Genomic DNA, 21,127 nt, shown 5'->3' with positions numbered 1-21,127 from the left:
AATTGTTGCCTCTAACATAGGAGTTCATCAGATTCTTAAGCACACAGAGAGTGATAGAATAACAACACCTGGGCTTGGTACCGGTGCCCAGCATCTCCGCAGATGGGCAGTTCAGAGCAGTCCTTGCTCCAGGACAAACCAGCCTGAGGCTCAGGATGGTTGCAGATTTTACTGAGCTGAATTCTGAAGGAAATTAGCAAAAAAATGTAACAGAAGAGGACTTGCATCAGTGCAAATGAAGAAAATGAGAGCACAGGTAAGGTAGGCATGAGCAGTACTGGCTCTGGTGCAGCACTTCTTGGGCTGGGCTGTGATCGAACCCTTCTCCAGATCCCTGGCAGTGAGCTCCTACCCTCAGATATTTATTAGTTGTGTCAGGAATTAGTGAGAGTTCACTGACTGAATAATAACGTGCCAAAGGCAGTTTTTTGACTTTGCTAATGTAATTAAAGAAAGCAGGGGAAAAAAGCCTTGCACCAGGGGCAGAATCAGGGCATCCAACGGTGTGAGTGCTGTGTCTATTGCAAGGACAGGATGTGAAATGTGGAGGGGAGAGGATGGCAGTGGGGACCTGAGCAGTGAGGAGGAGCATGCAGTTCACTCCTAGCTGTGATGGGAGCATTGCTCTTTCCAGAGAAAGACAAACAAGCTGCCCTTCAGGAGCTGCACACATCTCCAGGCTCAGGTTTTATGCTGCTGTGTTTTGCTTTCGTGCCAAAGCACCTTACAGGAAGACTTTGCTTATTTTGGGAGCTTCTCTTGCAGTTTTGAAGAACCTTTCCTAAATGGGGAAACAGCTTTATGGCAACATTTTCTTAATGCTGCTCTGATGATTGAACACATCCAGCGATGTCACTGCATCAGGACTGAGCATGTTTTACAAGAAGCTACTGCCACAACAAGAGGGACGGCGTGGGCTCTGCGATAAAAGCCAAGATGCTATTTTTAGACAGGGATGGGGGAAGCTTTGGGTGATTTTAAATCAAATCAATGCCTGGACAACAGGGTGCTGCTTCCCCCCCGCCTCCACTGCCAAGTTCCTCCTCTGAATCCCAAGGATGTCTTCTGATAAAAAACCCTCGGCGTCAACAGGATGGGGCTGCTGCAGCCACAAAAATGCCCTGCAGGAAAGCAGCTGTGGGTCTGCCCCCGCCCCGGGCTCTGTGGGCGGGGATGGAAGGGCTGAGAACGGTTCCCACCCTGCACTGCTTGGCCATTCCTGAACCTTTTAGTGAACATTTCGTGAACAGCTCCCACCCTGCACTGCTTGGCCATTCCTGAACCTTTTAGTGAACATTTCGTGAACAGCTCCCACCCTGCACTGCTTGGCCATTCCTGAACCTTTTAGTGAACATTTCGTGAACAGCTCCCACCCTGCACTGCTTGGCCATTCCTGAACATTTTATTGAACATTTCGTGACCGGCTCCCACCCTGCTCTGCTTGGCCATTCCTGAACATTTTAGTGTCGTTTGCAGTGCTGGGCTCCCAACCCCAAACTGTCCCCCACCTTCGGGGAGGTGTCTGTTCAGTTTTGTCCCCTCAAAGCGGTGCTGTGACACTGAACCCAGGAGCAGAGCATGTCCCCACTGTCCAGTGGCCCCTCCAACATCCTCGGACGTTGCTCTCCAGCGTCCCCACCAGCTGCCGGTGCCAGCAGTGCATTGGAAAGGGATGCTTGGCAGAGTGCCTTCCTCATGCCATAATTCCAATCAGGATTTCTGGGCGAGGGGCAGGAGGGGAGGGATCCAGGGAACTGCACAGGAGTGATGGCTGCAGGGAAGGGAAGGGTTTCAGTGACTTAAAGCCAGGTCAGCAATTACCAGGCAGCCACGACCCCTCTGTGTGCTGCTCCATGGACACACTAGCCAAGGTCGGAGCTGCCAGGCAGCTCCCTCCTGGTGCTGTTTTTATCTAAGTTACTAATTACACATTACCTATATGTCAGCAGGCTGATCAATAGAAGTCTGAGGGATCAATGGGGATGTGGAAGACGGTGCTGTTTGCCATTCAGAGCCTGCACAAGCTGGGAGAAGCAGGGCACCATCGATCCCAGAGGTGGGCTGGGATGCAGGGAGGGATGGGAGGTGCAATGAGGGGGAAGGATCACATCCTGCCTTCCTAAATAACGTTGTGACACTAGGACAGAGTCCTGGCCAGGGACCTGCTGTGGCCCTCCTGCCCTAAACCTCATACCCATCCTGCTCTCTCCCTTGGGAACAGCACAATTTTAATGTAGGTTGGTTTTCAGTCCTTGGGAATTGATACATTTAGAAGGTTCACACTGATCTGAAAAGGAACAATTCTCCCTCTTTCTGTGTTCTTACTGGATGATCAGAATCTAAAGAACAGACAAAAATCACAAGGCTTCCTGTATTTTGCTCTACCGCTTAACTGACCAAAAGCTGAGGCCATCTCTGTGATGCCATTATGCTGCTGCCAGTAAGAGATCTTGGCTGCAGAATGCAGGAGATCAGATTTTCCAGGAAGAAGCTCTTGGGACTACCATGAAACCTGGGATTACAGTGTGGCTAAATGAGGGAATTGTGCAACTGTGGGTTTCTGCCTGTCTTGCTGGGGTCTTGTGACTGTTCTGATTCTGTCGTGGCGATGCTGAGAAATTGCTCTTTAAAACCAAAAGAGCCTTAGAATGGCACAGGCAGGTCAGGATCATTTGCCCTCAGCACTGGGTTTGTCTTGAGCAGTGAATTGACAGTGGAAGGATTGGACAGAGAGTAGTGTGGGGTGAAATCAAAACTCTCTCTGAAGGCTTCCTGTGCTCTGTGCCCTCACCAAGGTGCCAAGCTCTGCAGCCTCCCCCTGCCAGGCCATAGAGAGTGGGGAAAGGAGCAGCAGCCATGGGGCCACTGGCAGGTTGGATCAGCCACCCCTGAGCCTTTTGCCTGAACAGCACACAGGATAAAACTTCCCCAAAAGCAACACAGTCCTGGCTTTATTGAGGCTTTTAGGGATGCTCATCCTGCCTGTGAGGGCTGGTTCCTAAGCAGCAGATGGAAGCAGCTTCAGTGCTGGAACGTGGTCAGCAGCAGCTTAATCCTACAGCACACCCATAATCCTTCCCTTAGCACCAAAGGCCCCCAGAAATCTGCCCATATTTTCTGTCTGATGGGGTTTCTTCTCAGTTTTCATCAGTCTCGAGCCTTGGGAAGGCCATTCCTGTGGGAGTGAGGATGCTCTGGGCCATGGAGCACAGTCCGTGCTGCAAACCTGTGAGGGCTGCTCTGGCTCTCAGCTGCTCTGGGTTCAGGACACTCCTGTAAGGCAGTGGCACTGCTGGGGACTCTGTGGACTGTGACAGCTCAGAGCAGAGCCTTGGGGCTCCCCAGGGCATCACCCACAGCTGCCGTGGGTGAAGCCAATGCCTGACATGCTGTGATGGCCCCGTGCTCCTTCCAGCAGCTTCCCCACTGCCAGTCACTGAAAAACTGCTCTGAGAGCCTTGCAGAGATGGACTGTAATGCTCAGCTCTAAACCACAGCATCTGACCGGCACCTGGCAGCCACCAGAGAGACTTTACAGGCACAATCAGCCCTGAAGAGCACTCCCTGTCCTTCCCTTCCAGCCCCATGCAGCGGGAGACAGTTCTTCCTGGAATTAACTCCTGTTTTTAAAATCCCAGCAAAGAGGCTTTTGCTAAAGGATAACTGGCAGGATTTCAGCTGTGCCCCCATTTGTCCTCCCTGTTCGTGGGGTCAGCCCCAGGACCTCCCTCCAGCAACAGCAATGGGTTGCACCTGAGGACTGGGGAACCCCACACATAAATGGGCCAGCTTGGCTACCTCAGCCCCTTTGGAGGTGCTGCCATGCAGGTGTGGGAGGAAGGATCCCCCAGAAATTTCATTTTCATGACCTGACGCCGTGAACAGGGAGTGAGCCCCATCTCTAATCTCTTAGGGGCAGCTTTGACTTTGTAGGATGTGAGAGCTGAGCAAATGTTTCTTTACCCTTCCTCCTTTCCCTTTTGCTCAGTAACTCTTTCATTAGGGATCATCCTCTTGTCATTTGTGTGGATATGTTGGTTTGTTGGGTTTTTTCCTGAGGAGTGGGTGCCGGGCATCAGGACTCATGCTTTCAAAGCATGGTGGCAATTAGCCCAGCTCTGAACCCTGCTGGCCTGACTGCATCTGCAATTAGTGCTCTGCTCTGTCTGAGTGAGCTTTTCACCTTCTTCCCTTCTGATGCTGCAAAAGGCACAACTTGGATCTCCAAACATACAGCAGGAAAGTGTTAAAGCTGTAGCTTGAGCCTGGCTGCCCTTGCTGTGGGGCTGCTCTCAGGGGTGGTTCCTGTTTGGTTCAGGGATCAATCCTTGGCCTCTGCACCTGGATTTATGTGAGTACAGCTCAGGGCATCTTTCTGAGACAGTGCAGAGCTTTGCAGGGGGCTGATTCTGGCTCTGCTGGTCCCTCTGCTCCTGCACTTCCGGGCGTGTTTCATGTTCCTGGCTCTTTATTAGGACATTGGATTCCTGATTCAGTGTTTTATAGAATTAAGCTTATTTACTCATACCATTGGTGCTCTAAAAGAATACTTCAAGTTGGCTTTGTGAAATAGGAAAATGAGAGCAAAATTTGGATTTCAGTGGGAAAATGTCTGGTCAGACAGAGGAAAGGTGACTGTGGGACCTGGAAACCTGGGATTTGACAGAAACAGAACCCCACTGCTCTGCCAGCATCTCAAGGGGTCCCCCTGGCAGCGCTGCCCCCCACCCCCCATCAGAAAGCTCCCGCACCAAACCTCTTGGGCTTGCTCTGCTTTCCTTCCCTCCCATATAATTTCATACATCCTAAAATCCCTGTTTTTCTCCGAGATAATGTGGTTTTTGGGGAGGAGTTTCTCTCCCTGTCACCTCACTGCAGCTGATTTCTATTGAAAAGCTTCCTCCTAAGGAGGGAGGGAGGAACAAGGAGAGAAATTATGGAGGGGCAGCATTTCTGAATCCAAATACATTAAACCATTTAATTCTGTTGACTCAGGGCTGCCTGGCTCTGAATGGGAATTAATCCACAGTGCACAAAATTAAAAAGCACAAGACAAAATGCTTAGCAGGCAATGCCAGGGTTTAAAGCAACCCATTAGCTTGCTCAAACGTCCCCAGTAAATTTTCATTTGTCAATAACGCTTAGAGCCTACAGTTTATTTACAGCCTGTTCAATATTACCAGAACCCCTCGCAGCGCCTCATTTGTATTTATCTGCCACAGTTTCCTTTCCAGGGAGTCTTCCTAATCCTTTGCTTTGTATCTGCTCCAGAAGAAGCAGGGACGTGCCACCTCCCAGGCAAAGGTAATGTGGGGTTACCCTTTTTACCCCAATTATCCCCTGCAGGGGAGATCACCTGTAAGGCCACCCTGAGTCACCTCCCAGGGCCCTGGAGCTGGGATCTGCTGCCACAGGGCTCCTCCAGCCTCTGCCCCACACCCAGGGGTCCCACTGGCCACCAGCCAGCAGAGAAGGGGATCTCCAGACTGGCAGAAGGGGAACAGGCACAAGCAGCTGTTTCTGTGGACCCACAGCCCGGCTGAGCTGGAGCAGCCGTGGCTAAAATCTGTACTGCTCCATCTGTCCTGAATCAGATCCCACGGGATGAGCCCTGCAGAGGAGAGCATGTAACAGGATTTCCCCTCAAAGCGGCTTGAATGCTTCCAGGCACAGAACAAAGCCTGGCTAGCCCTGAGAATTTCTCCAAGGAAAGGAGTTTATTCTCGGGCACAGACATGAACGGGCATTAATCTCCTGTCCTGGCTCATGTCCATGTGAGGTGGTTTGGTCCAACACTCAGGGACGTGGCTCCCTGCAGGGGTGACAAATCTCCAGTGGGTTTGTCCCTCCCCAGCTTCCTGCCCGCTCCCTCTGCACTGTTCCTCCCGAGGCAGAAGCACAGACAATTGCAATGGAATTTTAAGCAGATGCAGCATCAGAAGGGCTGAGTGGAGAGCCTGGGGGAGATACAGGACAGGCTGGGCAATCCCAGTCTCAGGTATAAAGCTCAGAGAAGGAAATCCTGCAAAGATGGAATTGGACACTTCACAGGGAGCTTCCCCTGGACCCCAGGAGGTGCAGCAGCAGAAAGCCTGATCACACTCACCACGGCCCCCTGTCCTACACAACATCCTGAGCTGGGGGCTGTGAGTGGGACGCGCAGCCCAGGCTCTGCCACAGAGCTCTGTATCTGCTTGGAGGTGATGCTCAATAGCTTTTATGATGAATGCAGGAGGCAATCACTAAACTGAAGAGCCACTTGCTTTTCTCCCACCCTTGCTTAGGGTTTGCAAACTCCTCATGCTGCTGAGCTCCAAGATGCCACCAAAGGACACCCCATCATTCCACCCCAAAGATCAAAGATTCCACCCCATCACTTGCCTGCTGCTGTCTGCATGTAGCCAGCCAGGGTGCAGACTCGGCGCTCGCAGGCTCCGCCGGGCAGCAGGACAGCGACGATGGCCAGCAGGGAGCTGAGGGCCAGCAGGGCACAGCCGCCCGCACACAGCACAGCACTCGTCTGAAAGGACACAGGGGCTGTCAGAGAGGTCACCCCGCCACCACAGCCCCCAGAAATCCCCCTCTGGAAGTGGGGAGTGAAGCCCTGGCATGGGCGGCTTCTCCCACCTTTTCTCTTCCACCTTTTGTTGGTTAATTTCACCGTTAAGTCTTGAGGTTCAGCCCTCCCCTGCTCCCAGGGGTTACTGGCACTGGGGCCACAGTGACAATTGCAAGTGCATGACATGCACGAAGGGCCATGTCCTTGGACCAGTGCCATTAACGTCCCTGATGTGTCAGTGCCTCCGCTGAGCACTGAAATGGATCTCACGACAGCACCTGCCTCAGCAGGCCTGGCAATGAGCGGGGATTTTGGGGATCCCCCTGCTGCTCTCATTGCAGCTCTGCTGGCATGGCAGGCTAAAAACTGGGAAAAGCACTAATTCATAGCAAAACAGCTCGTTCTTGGGCACAGGTGTTCAATCACTGCACTGTTGCTGTTTCTGTCCCCGTTGCAGGGGATGGCCCTGGCAGCAAGGGACACTGTCCCGGCAGGGACACGTGCCAGCCCAGCCAGTGGCACGGCGTGGCCGGGGGCAGTGAGGGCACCTTCCTGCTCCAGCACCCAGCTCCTGACAGCGCTCAAACAGCGTGAGGACACCTCAGGCCCAGCACTGCGGCAGCCACAGCAACTGCTGTCATTTCCCAGCAAATTCCAGGGAATGCTGCTGGCTCTGGTGAGTCACCCTGCAGTAACACCCGCCTCAGCTCCCTAAAGCAGCACGGCTCCAAGGCAGATCTCACTTCCATCTTCCTGAAAAGCCTCGCTTTTATAACCTCTGTGGGAGCTGCTCTGGGGAGGTCAGCTCCCACTTCCACCCTTGTCCAACCCTCTTGTCCTGGTGAGATGTTCTGGTTAGCAATGCACAGGTTTCCTTTTTTATTTCTCCCCCTCTGTCTGAGCTTTTGAGCAGCTGTGGTTACAGAAACAACCCCCAGTACAGGTTTCCATTTACCTCCCCTCACCAAAGAGGTTATAAAGAGGTTACAATGCAGGAACCATTTAGGGGGGAAGATGAATTGGATTTACCCTGGGATGCCAATGGGGGATCCAAACAGCTAAAAGCCTTTTCCATTAGTGGTGCTGTCCCACAGGTCTGGCACTGCCCTACATCCACCTCTGTTATTGACTGCTGAGCTGGTGTTCAGCAGCTGGACTGTGCTGGGTGACAGCCACTGCCTGCAGGGTCCTGCTCCAAGAAGGGACACACTGGTGCTGGAGAGGGACAGGCCAGGGCAGCGTGGGCACCTCCTCACACCCTGGTGTGAGTGCTCCTCCTGGAGCTGTGCAGTGAAGGGAAATCAGCTTCTTATTCAGAGCCTATTTATGCACGGAGCAATGCAAATGCTGTCCCAGCGATACATGAATTCCTGACATGCAGTGCAAAAGGAGCAGCAGTGCAAAGAGCAACCCAGAGGAATGGAGAGGCTGCTCCAGCGGGGGTATCTGCTCCTCTCCAGAGCCTTCCTGAGACCTCAACACACAAGTGCTGCTTCAGAGCTTAAGATACAGGGTTGGGACACCCCCAGCAGGGTCCCCTGCCCTGTCCCTACACCAGGAGGGACCCATGGGGGATGGGATGGGATGGGATGGGATGGGATGGGATGGGATGGGATGGGATGGGATGGGATGGGATGGGATGGGTAACACTCTTCCAGCCTGGGGCTCCATGGGGAAAGCAGCCACAGCCCTGCTCCCCCACTGCTCCCAGGGCAGCAGCATGGCCAGGAAATCTGGATTCATAAGAAAAAAAAGGATTCCTCTGCCTGGAGTCTGCATTTTACCTTCCGCCTGGCAAATCACCCTCCTTTGCAAGGACCATTAATTATTTAGAGCAATGAATTTTTCAGCAGAAAGGGGTCTTGTGAAGTAGGCTGGTTCCTCTCTTGTGTGAAGCATATTATTTTTAATGATCTAGGTTCTCCTTAATTGTGGTAGCTCAAATCCCCTAAAAAACTCGTAGTTCCTGCTGGAAACAACTGATGAGCTGCTCAGACTGTTAATCCCCATGGAGAAGTGTGAAGGTCTTTTTCAGGACAAAGTGACAGGATGGATGCAGGTGAGTGTTAAACTGGCAAAAAGCTGGTCTGGTTTGGGAGCTGGGTTTGGCAACAAGACTGAGGGGTCTCGGGGCTGGCAGCGTCCTGATGTGCACAAAACCCCACCAAATCCAGCTAGGCCTTGGCAAAGGGAACAAAGGTCTCGTGAATAAATGGGAGAAAATTCCTGTGGGCAATAGGTGAAGGTAAATGGTGAGGTTTGGGTTCTGCCATGTGGGCCAGGAATGCTGAGCCACTGAACAGCTGCCAGGCAGCTCCGGGGGGCAGGAGGGGTGGCAGGGGCACAGCTGCCCCAAAAACAGGTGACAGTAGGAAAGGGCACCCCACTGCTCTTTGCCTGGCTCCCACATTCTGCTGGGTGTGTGCTGGCATTACTTGCCAAAACACTTCATGTGCTCTTGGAAAACCAGAAATTTTGTTTTTGTCATAACCTTTCCAGGGCCTCAGCTGGGAATTATCCCACGTGCTCCTGCCCTGTACTGGAGTTGTTCCTGCAAAGATCAGAGAGATTTCAATGAGAAATAAGAAGGCTTAAGTTTGAAGAAGTCCATGGAGCAAAGGTACCAAATAATATCAGCTGAAATTCTCTCCTTGCTACTGTGCTGTACCTCTCGCTCTCCCCTCCCTGTTTCTGCCTGTTGCATCTTGAGCAGAAAGGAGAGGATGCAGGAAACAGATGCAAAGGCTGAAACCCAAAAATAGACTGGGTGGGGATGAATAACAGGGATGCAGGAGGCTGCCTTGAGAGCCCAGCTCAGGCAGGGCAGGAAAAAACCCCTTTATCCCAGTAAAGAGCTCAGCTCCCAGTGCAAACCCTGCCAGGCAGGAGCAGGGCTGTCCATCCCTGGGCATCGCTGACCCCTGGTAGTGCCAGGGAGATGCCCCAGGGAGGCTGTGAGCAATCCTGCCTCTGCCACACTGGAAAAAGACATAAAACCGTGTCAGATTTTCTGCTCCCACTCCCGGGGAGATTAATTGTTTATCCCCAAACAAATTAATCGTCCCCTGGTGGGACTGTAAATATGCCTTTATGTAGCGTAATAAATTCCGATTAACAACAATCCCCTGCCCGTTATTTTAGTGTTTTACAGGTCTGACACATGCCATGGCTGGGCCATTCACTAAGCAATAAATCTGCTGAAGTTGTTGTTTCATTCACCAGAAAAATCAAAATTAAAATGTCACATAATAGCCATCCTGGGAAGAATTCCTTAATATCCCTAATGAAAACTTTTTTAAAGTTAATTCATCTTTGAAACTCAGCATTAAAGGAGGAAGGGAAAATAAACTCAGCCCAGGTTTTTAGTGCTGAGAAAATTTACCTGGTGTTTGGTTCAGAAGAGATAAACCAACCTGCCCAAGCTCCTGCCATCACTATGAACTGGGTCACGATGCACATTAGTTTATTAATGCAATTTATTAATTGGGACTTGACCACCCCCAACATCTGCCATGCTGGATGGGGCCTGTGATACCCAGAGCAGCAGGCTGAGGGCAAAGTTACAGACTGCTGGGGTGTTCCAACCCTGCCCAGATGCTTCAGCATCTTTGGAAATAGGGGCAGAAAATAAATGCCCTAAATAACTGGGAGATAAAGCCACGAGCTCAGTGAGATAAAGAAAGTGAAGGTCGCAGTGTGTCTGGCTTTTGGGGGGTATCTGTTGAGAGAAAATATATAAGAAACTCCAAATGAGTTGGAGAAAAACTGTAAAGTCAACTGTAAGAGAGGAGGTGGCAAAATCAATCCAACCATTTTCATTTCTAAATGCAACCCTTTCCTACCAGAGCTCTGTGTGATCAAATATTCTTTATGGGAATATGTTTTGGGGTTAAACTGAGTAGTGCTGCACCTGCAGAGGCAGAAACCAAATGGAGACCAAGATTTTAACCTTGTTAAAAACCCAAATCAGTGCTGGATGGAGGTGCCGAGTGGGGGCCCGAGCTCTGGGATTTGCAGGGATGTTGGCAGCACTGGGGAGGGCGATGCAGGGGCGGGCAGGAGCCTCCTCTGCCTTCTCCTCGGGCAGGGGATGTCCGTAAATCCAGGAATCTCCACCTGGGAGGCGCTGCGTGCCGGGGTGGGCGGATGGAGCCTCGCAGCTCGTTCGTATTTCCCCCACACGAGGCACAGAAACAAACATTCGCCATCTGGGCGGCATTAAAGCGACGGCCGGGAAGAGAATCCCACACATCCTCGGCTTCTCGTCCCCGGCAATTCCCTTCCTTTGGGCACCATCTGAGAGCTTTCTCCTGCCTGTTTGATCTCCCCTCTCCATCCCGCTCCTAGAAAAAGCCATCCCTGCCCAGGAGAGCTGGGAAGTGCCCGCTGTTACCCCATCCCCAAAGCAGGCAGGAACGCAGAGCTCCAGGTGTGATGCCACCCGGGAGGTGGCTGATGGCTCAATCCCCTGAGCTGGGATGTTTTGGAATGTTTTGAGCCACAGGGATGCAGAGGAGGCTCCAGCCCTCATTTCTTCCCCTTCAAAGGCAGGATTTGGTGGATGGGGACCTGCCTACACCACGACATGCACAGGGAGTGTCTCTCCCCAGCCCAGATTCAGCTGCTCTTGCACAAAATTCAGCACAACCTCCACTAAAACAAAGCTCAGCCAGTCCTGGCCTTCCAGGCAACTTTTCCAATTCCCAGCTCACCAGCTCATTCAACAGAACACCAGAGGGATTAATGCCCAAACTGATTCAGGTCGGGGGGGAGGAAGGCATTTTTTTAATTAGAGAGAAAATAAGAGACAGATAATATGTCTGATGAATTATGGCTGTCTCTCGTTCGGTGCCATTGCATCTGGGGATGCAGGAAAGCAGTTCCTAATGGCACTGCTTTATCTAAGAGGATGATGGATAGTAGTGAAAGACAGAAAAAAGGGGGAAAGTAAGACATTAGCACATCAATGGTGTGCCTGTGACCTCCATCAAGGGATTCGAACCAACTTAATGAAATTTTAATTAGGCAGCAAGCAGTGCACTGTGCTGGGTACCCGATCAGCCCTACTTCCCCTCACTCTGTCATTATCCTTCCCTGGGATAAGCCCTTTCCTGGCGCTGGCAGCCCGGCCGTGGCCAGGGAATGCCCCGCGGGTCACACAGCTCGCCCATCTGGCTTTTCCTCACAAAGCCAGAGGAGGAGCCCGGCGAGACTGGGATTTGCAGCCTCGGGAGGATAGAAGGAATGTCACTGTCAAAATGTCCCTGCCAGCCTGTGCCAGACTCTGCTCTGGGCCCCCCCAAAGGGGAAACGCAAGGCTCATTCCAAAATGCCTCTGAGGATGCCCTTCCGAGGGGCAGGGGCAGGATTTGCTCTTTGAGGAGGGGGATGTGGGCAGTGACCCCGTGTGACCTGACCAGCGCTGGCAGGAGCGGCCACAGCTCGGCCCCGCAGCGCCGGGGCTGACACCACCTCTTTGTTCATGCAAAGCAGCTTCCCTCTCCCTCTGAGAGCCGCGGACAGAACTAATCCTGAGAGCAGCCTGGCTGCATTTTCAATCAACTTGACCTCCCATGGCCCACCCTTAAGCTGGTCCTGTCTCAGCACCCCTTTCAGCCCAGCTTAGCTGAGAGTCCTGGTGGTGGTTTGTGACTTGGGCACTGAAATGTGGGGCCACAGCCCAGGAATTACAGGTTTCCCCAACACCATTTCTGTTAATGTAGGTCAGAAAACTCTGGGTGGCTGCTGAAAGCAGATAAAGTCTGCTCTGGGGTAATGTGCATGAAGGTGGTGATGTCAAGAATTCCTCACATTTAGCGCTTACAGCTCTGCCAAGGGTGTGTAAGTGCAATTAAAAATCAAATGGACTGGCAAGCAGAGTTCGGTCTCTTGGGAAGTTCTTAGGATGAGGAGCTAAAAGTTGATTTCCTGATAATCCCAAGTTAATGTGCTGGCCTGATACACGACTCTGGAGGCAGAGCCGACTCTCAGAGCCAACACACACACGAGTCCCTGCTCGGGTCACACTGCATCTCTCCCTAATTTCAGAACCTGTGCTAGAAGAGGAGTGACAGATTTTCCACAGAGTGACAGATTTCTTCCCATCTCCACGAGCACCGCACCCTCTTTTTCACTGGGACCGAGGCTGCTGTATAACTTCTCTGCAAACCTGGCCCCAGTGGGCAAACCCCAGGTGACACCAGGGACCCGGGCTTGAACTGATGCACTGAGAAACCAGCAATGAAGATTTAATAAAAGGGTAAGCAGGTTTATTGTACATTTTCATTAAGCTTTGCTGGATCTTTTCAAGTCCTGCTTTAAAACCCAGAAAAGACCCACTCAAGGAAATACTGGGGTTGGGCAAAGCCTCCCCCCTGTCCAGAGCAGGTTATTTTGGGCTGTGCTCCAGCATGGCATCACCACCTCCATAGGCAAATGGTCCATGTGGTTTTAACCTGAATATCATGGGCTGATCAGCTTCTTTGTTATTTTAGATTACATGCTTGGCAAAGCCTGAAAATAATTGGAGACTATCTGGAAAAATAAAAATAGAAAATTGAAATGTGGCAGCAGTAGCTTCCGAAGTGTAGCACTGAGACAGGAACCCATGAGCCAAATGCTCCCACTGAAAGAGAAAATAAATTAGCTGAGGATGAAGCACTATTTTGCACGTACACAGTGATCTGGCACCAGGAAAAATAAAAGAAAAGTCGTGAGATGCAATGAAACCACTCAGAGCTCAAAAGTTCCCCTGGTTTTTCCATTTGGTCTCCCAAGAGCAATCCCCTCTCCCCAGGACACCTGCACACCTTGGGATGTCCCTCATCCTTTCTCCTCTCTGGCTCCAGCCAAATCCTCACCAGTTTCCATCAGCCCCTGCAAGGTCTCAGCCTGTCCATCTGCAGCCATCAGGGATATTTTATTGTATTCCACCCCATCAAATAACCATCGTGATGCTGAGCTCAGTGCAAAGCCCCGGCAGCACTGACAGGGTTAAATTAAAGGTACCCATGATATTAGAGAGCTGCAAAGTAATTATGAAAGGGAGCAGAAAAAAGCCAGCAACTCTAAGCAGACATGAAGGCCCTCTTAAGAGAAGAAAGGCATGTTAATTAACCTCCAGACATGATTCAAAGCATCATTTGTAGCATGATTAACATAATCCCCCAAGTGCACACACAACTGGCATTAACGATCATTTGCAGGACTGAACGCTCCCCCACCCCTCCAACAAATCGGCACATTGGAGCGGGGAAACACTGGAGCAGCACCGAGCCTGCACGCCACAGGAAACAAAAAGAACAATGTTCCCCAGGGATGGACATCCCGGCTGCGGGCGGGCGGGTGGGATCCTGCCGGTGTGCTCAGCACCCTCCTGGTGAGCTCAGCATCCTCCCGGTGTGCTCAGCATCCTCCCGGGTGTGCTCAGCACCCTCCTGGTGAGCTCAGCATCCTCCCGGTGTGCTCAGCACCTTCCCCAGGTGTGCTCAGCATCCTCCCGGTGTGTTCAGCATCCTCCCGGTGTGCTCAGCACCTTCCCCAGGTGTGCTCAGCATCCTCCCGGGTGTGCTCAGCACCCTCCTGGTGAGCTCAGCATCCTCCCGGTGTGCTCAGCACCTTCCCCAGGTGTGCTCAGCATCCTCCCGGTGTGCTCAGCATCCTCCCGGTGTGCTCAGCACCCTCCCGGGTGTGCTCAGCATCCCCAGATGTGCCACCAGCTTCACTCTAGAAGAGCTCCCGAGCCCCGCATTAGTTTTAGGTCCCTTTGCCCCCGGCAGCTCCAGCTCCCACCCTCCTGCCAGCAAACTGCACTTCAGCAAACGCTGGAGGCTCTTTCCAGGAGCTCCCAGATTCCTGTCCACCTTGGGCTTTCATTTAAAGAGAGAGTTGCCCATCAGATGGCTGAAAGATTGGAAATGAACGTCACGGCTCTGAAAGCAAAGAAAAATGAGCCATCTCTCCAAAACGGAGAGAAATCTCCGGCTTGAACTCGTGGTCAGGGCTCCCAGCTCCCCCCGTGCTGAGCACCGAGGCGTGTGGGCTCGGAGGCTGCTCATGCAAGAAAGCCAAAGCTGTCGCCTGCCTCAGCAAAGCTGTCAGGACTGTTTTATTCTATTCCAGCCCATCAAATAACCATCACAACAGGTATGCTCCCCCTCTTCATGGCAGAAAGCTGGTAAAGGAGCACTCTCCTCCTGAAAGAGTCTGCACTGGTCGTTGTTCATTAATTATTTGGGTGGCATTAATAAAAGTGACACCAAAATGCCCTGCAAGCTCCCCTCGGTGCTGTGCTTATTCACCTCTTCCTCAGCCCAAGCTCAGGACCTCAGACACTTTGTGCTACTTTATATTCTGGATCTCGCTGTTTTCAGAGGCTGAAGCTCGTTCAAATGAGTCACTGCCCAGCTTCGTTCTTATCTTTAAAGTTTGTTATTACTTGGAAGCGTTTATCTGCATCACATTTGCAAAAACATCTGAACAAAGGCCAGCTCATGGAAACAAGAGCATTTTTGCACCTTTTTATATAAATAGGAAGGAGTTTATACAGCTGGTTCTTTTCTTTGCAATTCACAATATTTGTCTCTAATGCCAATTTTAAGGACCGCGATGGGATTTAAGCAATCACACGCAGACCTGGTGTCCTGAGAGAGATAACAGCGCAGCTCCATGGCAGGCTGAGAAATCCAGCTGCTGCCACCCTTTGTGCCCGGCACAGCCACCACCTCAGCCCCGGTTTGGGGACCCCCTCACTGTGACCTGGAGCGAGTCCAAGCCCGCGTGTCTCGAGCAGAGGCGGGGATTTCACACTCACAACCTCGCGGTAAGAAGCTAAGAATGAAGGGAGGGGAGGGAGAAAGGACAGGGACGAGCGGGCGGTGGGATGCCGGGGCCGGGCTTTGTGCGGTCCCCGCACACACCCAGTGTGACGGGCGGCTCTTTGTCACCCCGGGACACCGCAGCGAGCCCTGGCCCCATGCGGCGAGCGGGGAGCTCTGGGCCTCCTTCCTTCCCAAAACCTGGCGAGGGCATCACTCCGGGCGGTCGGGCAAGGGAACAGCCACGGTCCCCGACATCCAGGCTCCATTTCTGGATCCATGTGTCCCAGGAGCAGCAGTTTCAGCCACCTTCCTGCTCCCTCCTGCACGGTTCAAACTCAGCCGGCGAGTGATGCTCAGCGCCCCGCTGGGAAGCACAGAAACCTCTCCAGCTTCCCTCTGAGTCCCTCCCGCACACACAGCAGGAGCCTGCCCGGGCAGCGAGGGGGGATTTGGGGCCCCGGCAGGGCAGGGCGGCCGGGTCAGCCCCGCGGAACTGCCGGGGCCACGGCCGGGACCTGCACTGACCACCAGGCTGACACCGGGGGGTCCGTGCAGCACCCCAAAAACAGCCCAGGCATCCCAAAGAGGGATGTGACCCCACAGGGACACCCAAGGGGTGCTGAGGAGATGCTCGGACGGGTGGGATGCAAAGGATGAAAGGGATGCTGGAGAGAGCACGGGGAGGTGCAGAGGATGCTCGAGGGCAGCACGGGGGATGCAGGGGATGCCTGGGATGCTCTGGGCAGGATAGGGATGCTGGAGCAGATCTGGAAGACAGGACAAGGGACGCTGGGGTGATGACAGGGGGATCTTAGGGACGTGAGGAGAACAGAGAGATACTGGAGAGGCTGGAGCAGGTCTGGGGGGATGCCAGGAGGTGACGAGGTGACGAGGGGGAGCCCAAAGCAAGCAAGGGGAGGCTGCCGGGGAGGTGATGAGGGATGCTGGAGAGCCAGAAGCAGACACGGGTGATGTCGGGGAGGTGATGGGAGATGCCGGGGAGTCCAGGGAAGGCCGGGCGGGATGTCGGGGAGCTGACGGGGGATGCCGGGTGAGCCCGGGAGAGGCGGTGTGGGGTGCCGCGGCGGGGAGGCGCTCACCTGCCAGGAACCGGAGGGGATGTCTCCGAAGCCGCCGGGGCCGGCGGAGCCGTGGCAGCCGCGGGGCGGCCCGGCGCAGCGCCAGAGCAAGCCGAAGCCGGCTGCGGCGCGGCCGGGCGGCAGCAGCCAGGCCGGCGAGAGGAAGGCGGCGGCGCAGGCGGCCAGGAGGCCGGCGGAGAGCAGCGCCCAGAAGCAGCCGACGCCGCTGCACATGGTGCGCCGGCGGGGCAGGGAGCCCGCGCCCCGCGCCGCCCCCGCGCCCGCCACCGGCACCGGCACCGACAGCATCGGCGGCGCGGGGCGGCCCGCGGGGCCGGGCGCGGGGCCGGCAGCGCTGCCCGCGCCCCTGCGCGCTCCCTGCGCGCTCCCTGCGCCGCCCGCCCCGCGGGGCGCGGCTGAGGACGGGCGCGGTTGCGACACCCGCGGCGGGCGGGGGGAATCCGGGCCGGGGGGAGCGGGGTCACCTGCGCGCACGGGTTTGGGGCGTTTCACGGCGTTTCTCTGCCCGCGGCGGGATGCGCAGCGGCCCCGAAAGAGTCGGGTTGTTCCTGCGGTAAATTCCCGGCGGTATTTTTAACCCTCCCTCCGTGCCCGCAGACGGCGATGCTGCCGCTCCGCTCCTGCGGCTCCGCTCCTGCGGCTCTCCAGGACGGGGACACGCGTGGGCAACGCGGGGTGCGGGGAATTCCGCGGGTGGCGCCGCGCGGGGGATTTAAACCCTCCGTGCCAGGGAGGTCTCGGTGTCTGCTCGCTCGGGCAGTGTTATCCTCTAATCCCGGGGGTTTCTCCAAGGTGTTGGAGGCAGAGCGGCTGCCCGGGAGCCTGCGCTTACTTGAGGTGTAAAAGCTGCGCCTCCCAGTGCAGATGGATTTTTATAACAGTCATTCTAAAAACTTCAAGGATCAGGTTTTATTCCTGCTAAAGCTCACGGTGCAGCACGGATTGATGTCTTATGTTTGTGCCTCGCAGATCTGACAGGTTTTCTCGATCTCCAAGAGCTCAGCTGTTCCCCCGAGCGGTCCCACGTCCATCAACCGCATAAAGAATCAGATCCTTTTTAAAATGTGGTTAAAAAAAAAAAAAAAAAAAAAAATATCCTGCGCTAATGTCCTCGGCTGGGTTTCGGGCACTTAGCGCCGATAGCGCTGAAACAGTTAAAGACATTTGGGCAGCTTTTGGTTAAAAAAAATAATAAAAATATAGGGTTTCCTTTAGATCCAGGGTGCTTTGGTTGGTGTTTTAGGCGCAGCGCTTGGAAAGGGCTCCGAGTCCTGGGAAGCCCGTGTGGATCTCGGCAGCAGAAGCCGGGGGCTTGGCACCCTCTCCTGGCGTGCGGCCGGAGTGCTGTGGCAGCGATAGCAAATCATCCGCTCCTCCAGCTGAACTCTCGGGCAAAGCCTCCGGGAACCCGCTGCGGTTCTGCCTGGATGCAGCGCTTTGCCTTCATGGGCGTGTGTCTGTGTCCTGTATTTAGACATGCCCCGGATGCTGCTCGTCCTGTGACTTTAGGAAAGTTCTGAAGGGGCAAAATCACGCTCAGCCTTGTTTTTTCACCCCTTTCCCCGGTTTGAAGAAATACCTGATTGCCATCATGTGCTGCATCACCTCTTGTACTCCTTGAGGCATTTAGAAAAGCAAAAGGTGGGGGAAAAAAGAAGAATGGACAAACAGAAGATGGTGTTAAATTAGATTATTAATTTCAAGTATTTATGATGCCATAGAACGGCCAAGAACTTGGGAAAAGCGCCGTGGATTGGAGAAAGGTCATCTGAGGTGAGTCCCACACAGCGCTGCGATGCCATCTGGGCAGAGAGGAGGTGCCAACGAGCCCATTTGCTTTCGCTAATTCAGAATAATTCCAGAGTGGCTCCAGAGCCCTGCAGAAAAGGCTCCTTTCCTGCAGGAGCAGCCTGTGGCAGGGCTGGGAAGAGCTCAGCACCTGGAGTGGGGAATTTTCTGCTTTCTTCTGCTCAGTGCTGCTTCCCAGAGCTCTGCTGTCCAGCACATCTGCAGCAGCAGGTCACAAACACAGCTCTCCCTGCTGGGACTGAACCTGTTTTTTACCTTTTAACCCCAATTTTACACTTCAAACCTTGAGTTTTAACTCACACACTGAGAGTCAGGCAGACACTCTTCACCCCTTGCTTTCGCCCAGGCACAGAGGAACAAACTTCCCTCACTGGGAATGTGCTCAGTGGAAGGAGACAGGGAGGAATTGCAATGTTTTAATAAAAGCAGTTAATTTTTGCCAGGCTGGGACGTGGGAGAATTCCCTTCTTTGAAATGCTCAGCACAGGTACCAACCCTCCCGTTCCCATGAGGGTTCATGGACTGAGGTCAGCCACAGCCAAATTTGCCAGGAATTTTGTGTGTGCATGCAGATGCTTGTTTTCCCATTAAAAAACAACAACAACAACAACCAAAAAACAAGTCTCTAATTGAAGTTGCTGTTTCTGTGTAAAGACATCTTTGACTCCTGGTGTGTTTAGGACATTATTATTTATTCCAGAGTAATATCTCAGCTGTGAAAGTCCTTACTTATATAATTTTTAGTATCTGTATTCCCAAAGTAGTGAGGATTCTATATAGGAGAGAGAATTCCAACATCATGGTCTTGTTCTGCTTTATTATATATTATATCAGTCCAAACACGATCATTCCATTCAGAGCTTTTCAAGTATTAAAATTTACTTATTTTTCTAGCTGTGGAAAGGAAAAACCAAGCAGGGAAACAGCTTTTTTTAATATATATATTTTAATTTAGGGACAAGTCCCTCAGCTGCTCTGACATTGGCCAACCCATGTCCTGAAGTCATATTTAACTGATTGCTCAGATCATTAAACTGTCATGTTCTGTTAAAGACTCCAGCACCTGCTCTCACTCACGCTTCCGGTTCAGATGCAGAGCCAAGGCTGAGTGAGCAGCGCTGGATTGGAGCTTCAGCCCTCCTGAATTCCCAAAAATGAGAGAAAACTTCAGTCCACGGGAGGCAATTCATGACAAACTCTTGTGTAAATCACTGGATCCTTGTTCAACCCCCACGTATACCCTGAAACCCAAGAGGACTGGGTGCAAAATTTTTGGCAGAAGGTGTTAATTTAGCGTTCCTTGAGTCATCTCATTCTTTCCAATTTGCTCATCTTTGGAATGTTTTAGTCTATTAGCAGTCTCTGAGGTTATGTGCCAATTAAATAATTCCATTCATTATGCAGAAGCCGTATAGAATAGTTCATTATGCTCCAGCCAGCCTCTGGGCATGTGTACAAAACTGTATCAAAGAGCACCAGTTAACAAAAATAATATCAAAAGAGAAAATGCAGTTGCTACAGGGCGTTGATCAGCGGCACCATCCCGCCCAGGAGACGGCTCCATCCCAGCCCTGGAAGATCCCCATATACCTTTTATGCTATTTACAATTTATGAGCCTTAATTACTGAGTGTTTGTAAAGAGCTTTGGAATGCTCCGATGAAAGGCGGTGCAGAAACTCACGCAGTGATTATTAATGACATCGTTTTCACACGGCTCAGGCAGCGAGGGCAGGACAGTTACACGGCAGAGGGGTGACCCCGCATCGATCCGGGGTGACACGGGCATGGCAGAGCCGCCCTCTGCCTCCGTGCCTCAGTTTCCTCGCACACAAACACGAATTTATAATCACGGTCTGTTTTACAGAGTGTTCGTAGAGCTTTTAGATCAGAGATCTTCTCGGATCTCAACCTAAGTGCTGTGTCACGGTGACAAACGTCCTCGGTAGGTGAGGGAAGAGCAGGTTTGCCTCGGGAGGATGATTCAGAGGATTTTTGTGGCAGGATTCGGGACGCGGACGGAACTGACTTATCGGACATGGATTCGCGGTGCCCGGCGGTGTCCCCACGTCCCGAGCAGCCCGGCAGGGATTTCTGGTTGTGCCGGACACGGGAGTGCCGAGGAATGAAGGAGCTGCCGCATTCCGGGCACCGCGCGAGGCACCGGCCGCGGCCACGCGTGTCCTGCACACACAGGGGCCACTCGGCCCGCAGGGCCCTGGGAGCGGCACTGCTGAGCCCTCAGACCCCGGGCGGGAGCTCGGACAGGGGCCAGGGGTGTCCGGCTGTCCCTGTGTCCGTCTATCTGTCCCTCTCCTCGGCTGCGGCCCCCATGGCCGAAGGGGACATTTTGGGACACGTGCCTGAGGTCTCTCCAGGGCTCTCACGGCCCTGCCACGGCGCTCGGCCGCTGTCCCCTGCTCTCAGGTCTCTGTCCCTGCCCTCGGGGCTCTCTGTCCCTGCTGCCCACTGGGCGCGCCCAAATTGCCGCAGCGTCCCCGGGTCACCCGTGCCCTCAGCCAAGATGGCGGCCAGCCCATCCCGCCGCCCTGCGCCCCCCGCCCTGATCAAAGATGGCCGCCCCGTTCCCGCGGAGCCCCGCGCCCTCATTGCCCTCACCCAACATGGCTGCCCCGCCCGGCCCCCATTGGGCGGCTGGAGCGACGCCGGGGCGGCCATGTTGAGTGCGGCTGCATCCCGCCGTGCCGCGCGGGCGGCGCTGCCGGAAGCGGGCGCGGGGCCGGTGTTGACAACATGGCGGCCGCGGGCGCCGCCGCGGGAGGAAGAGGCGGAGGGAGCGGCGGCGGCGGGCGGGCGCAGCAGCCTCATTCATAGGAGCCGG

At 53.7% G+C, this 21,127-nt stretch overlaps 1 protein-coding gene across 1 annotated transcript in view; it reads right to left on the bottom strand.

Moving 5' to 3' along the window:
• Nucleotides 1-16,766, bottom strand: part of LHFPL7 (LHFPL tetraspan subfamily member 7) — a 58,957-nt gene extending 42,191 nt beyond the window's left edge. The window contains exons 1-2 of the mRNA XM_040082679.2: nucleotides 16,479-16,766; nucleotides 6,382-6,520 (exon numbers count right to left, since the gene is read on the bottom strand). Coding sequence (XP_039938613.1) covers nucleotides 6,382-6,520; nucleotides 16,479-16,766 — 427 coding nt within the window. The remainder of the gene's footprint in view (nucleotides 1-6,381; nucleotides 6,521-16,478) is intronic.
• Between the last annotated feature and the right edge of the window lie 4,361 nt (nucleotides 16,767-21,127).

Source organism: Hirundo rustica, chromosome 19 (genome assembly GCF_015227805.2).
Source record: "Hirundo rustica isolate bHirRus1 chromosome 19, bHirRus1.pri.v3, whole genome shotgun sequence".
NCBI classification, from domain to species: domain Eukaryota; kingdom Metazoa; phylum Chordata; class Aves; order Passeriformes; family Hirundinidae; genus Hirundo; species Hirundo rustica.
Note: the sequence above shows the minus strand (reverse complement) of the source record. Positions and strands in the feature narration are given on the sequence as shown.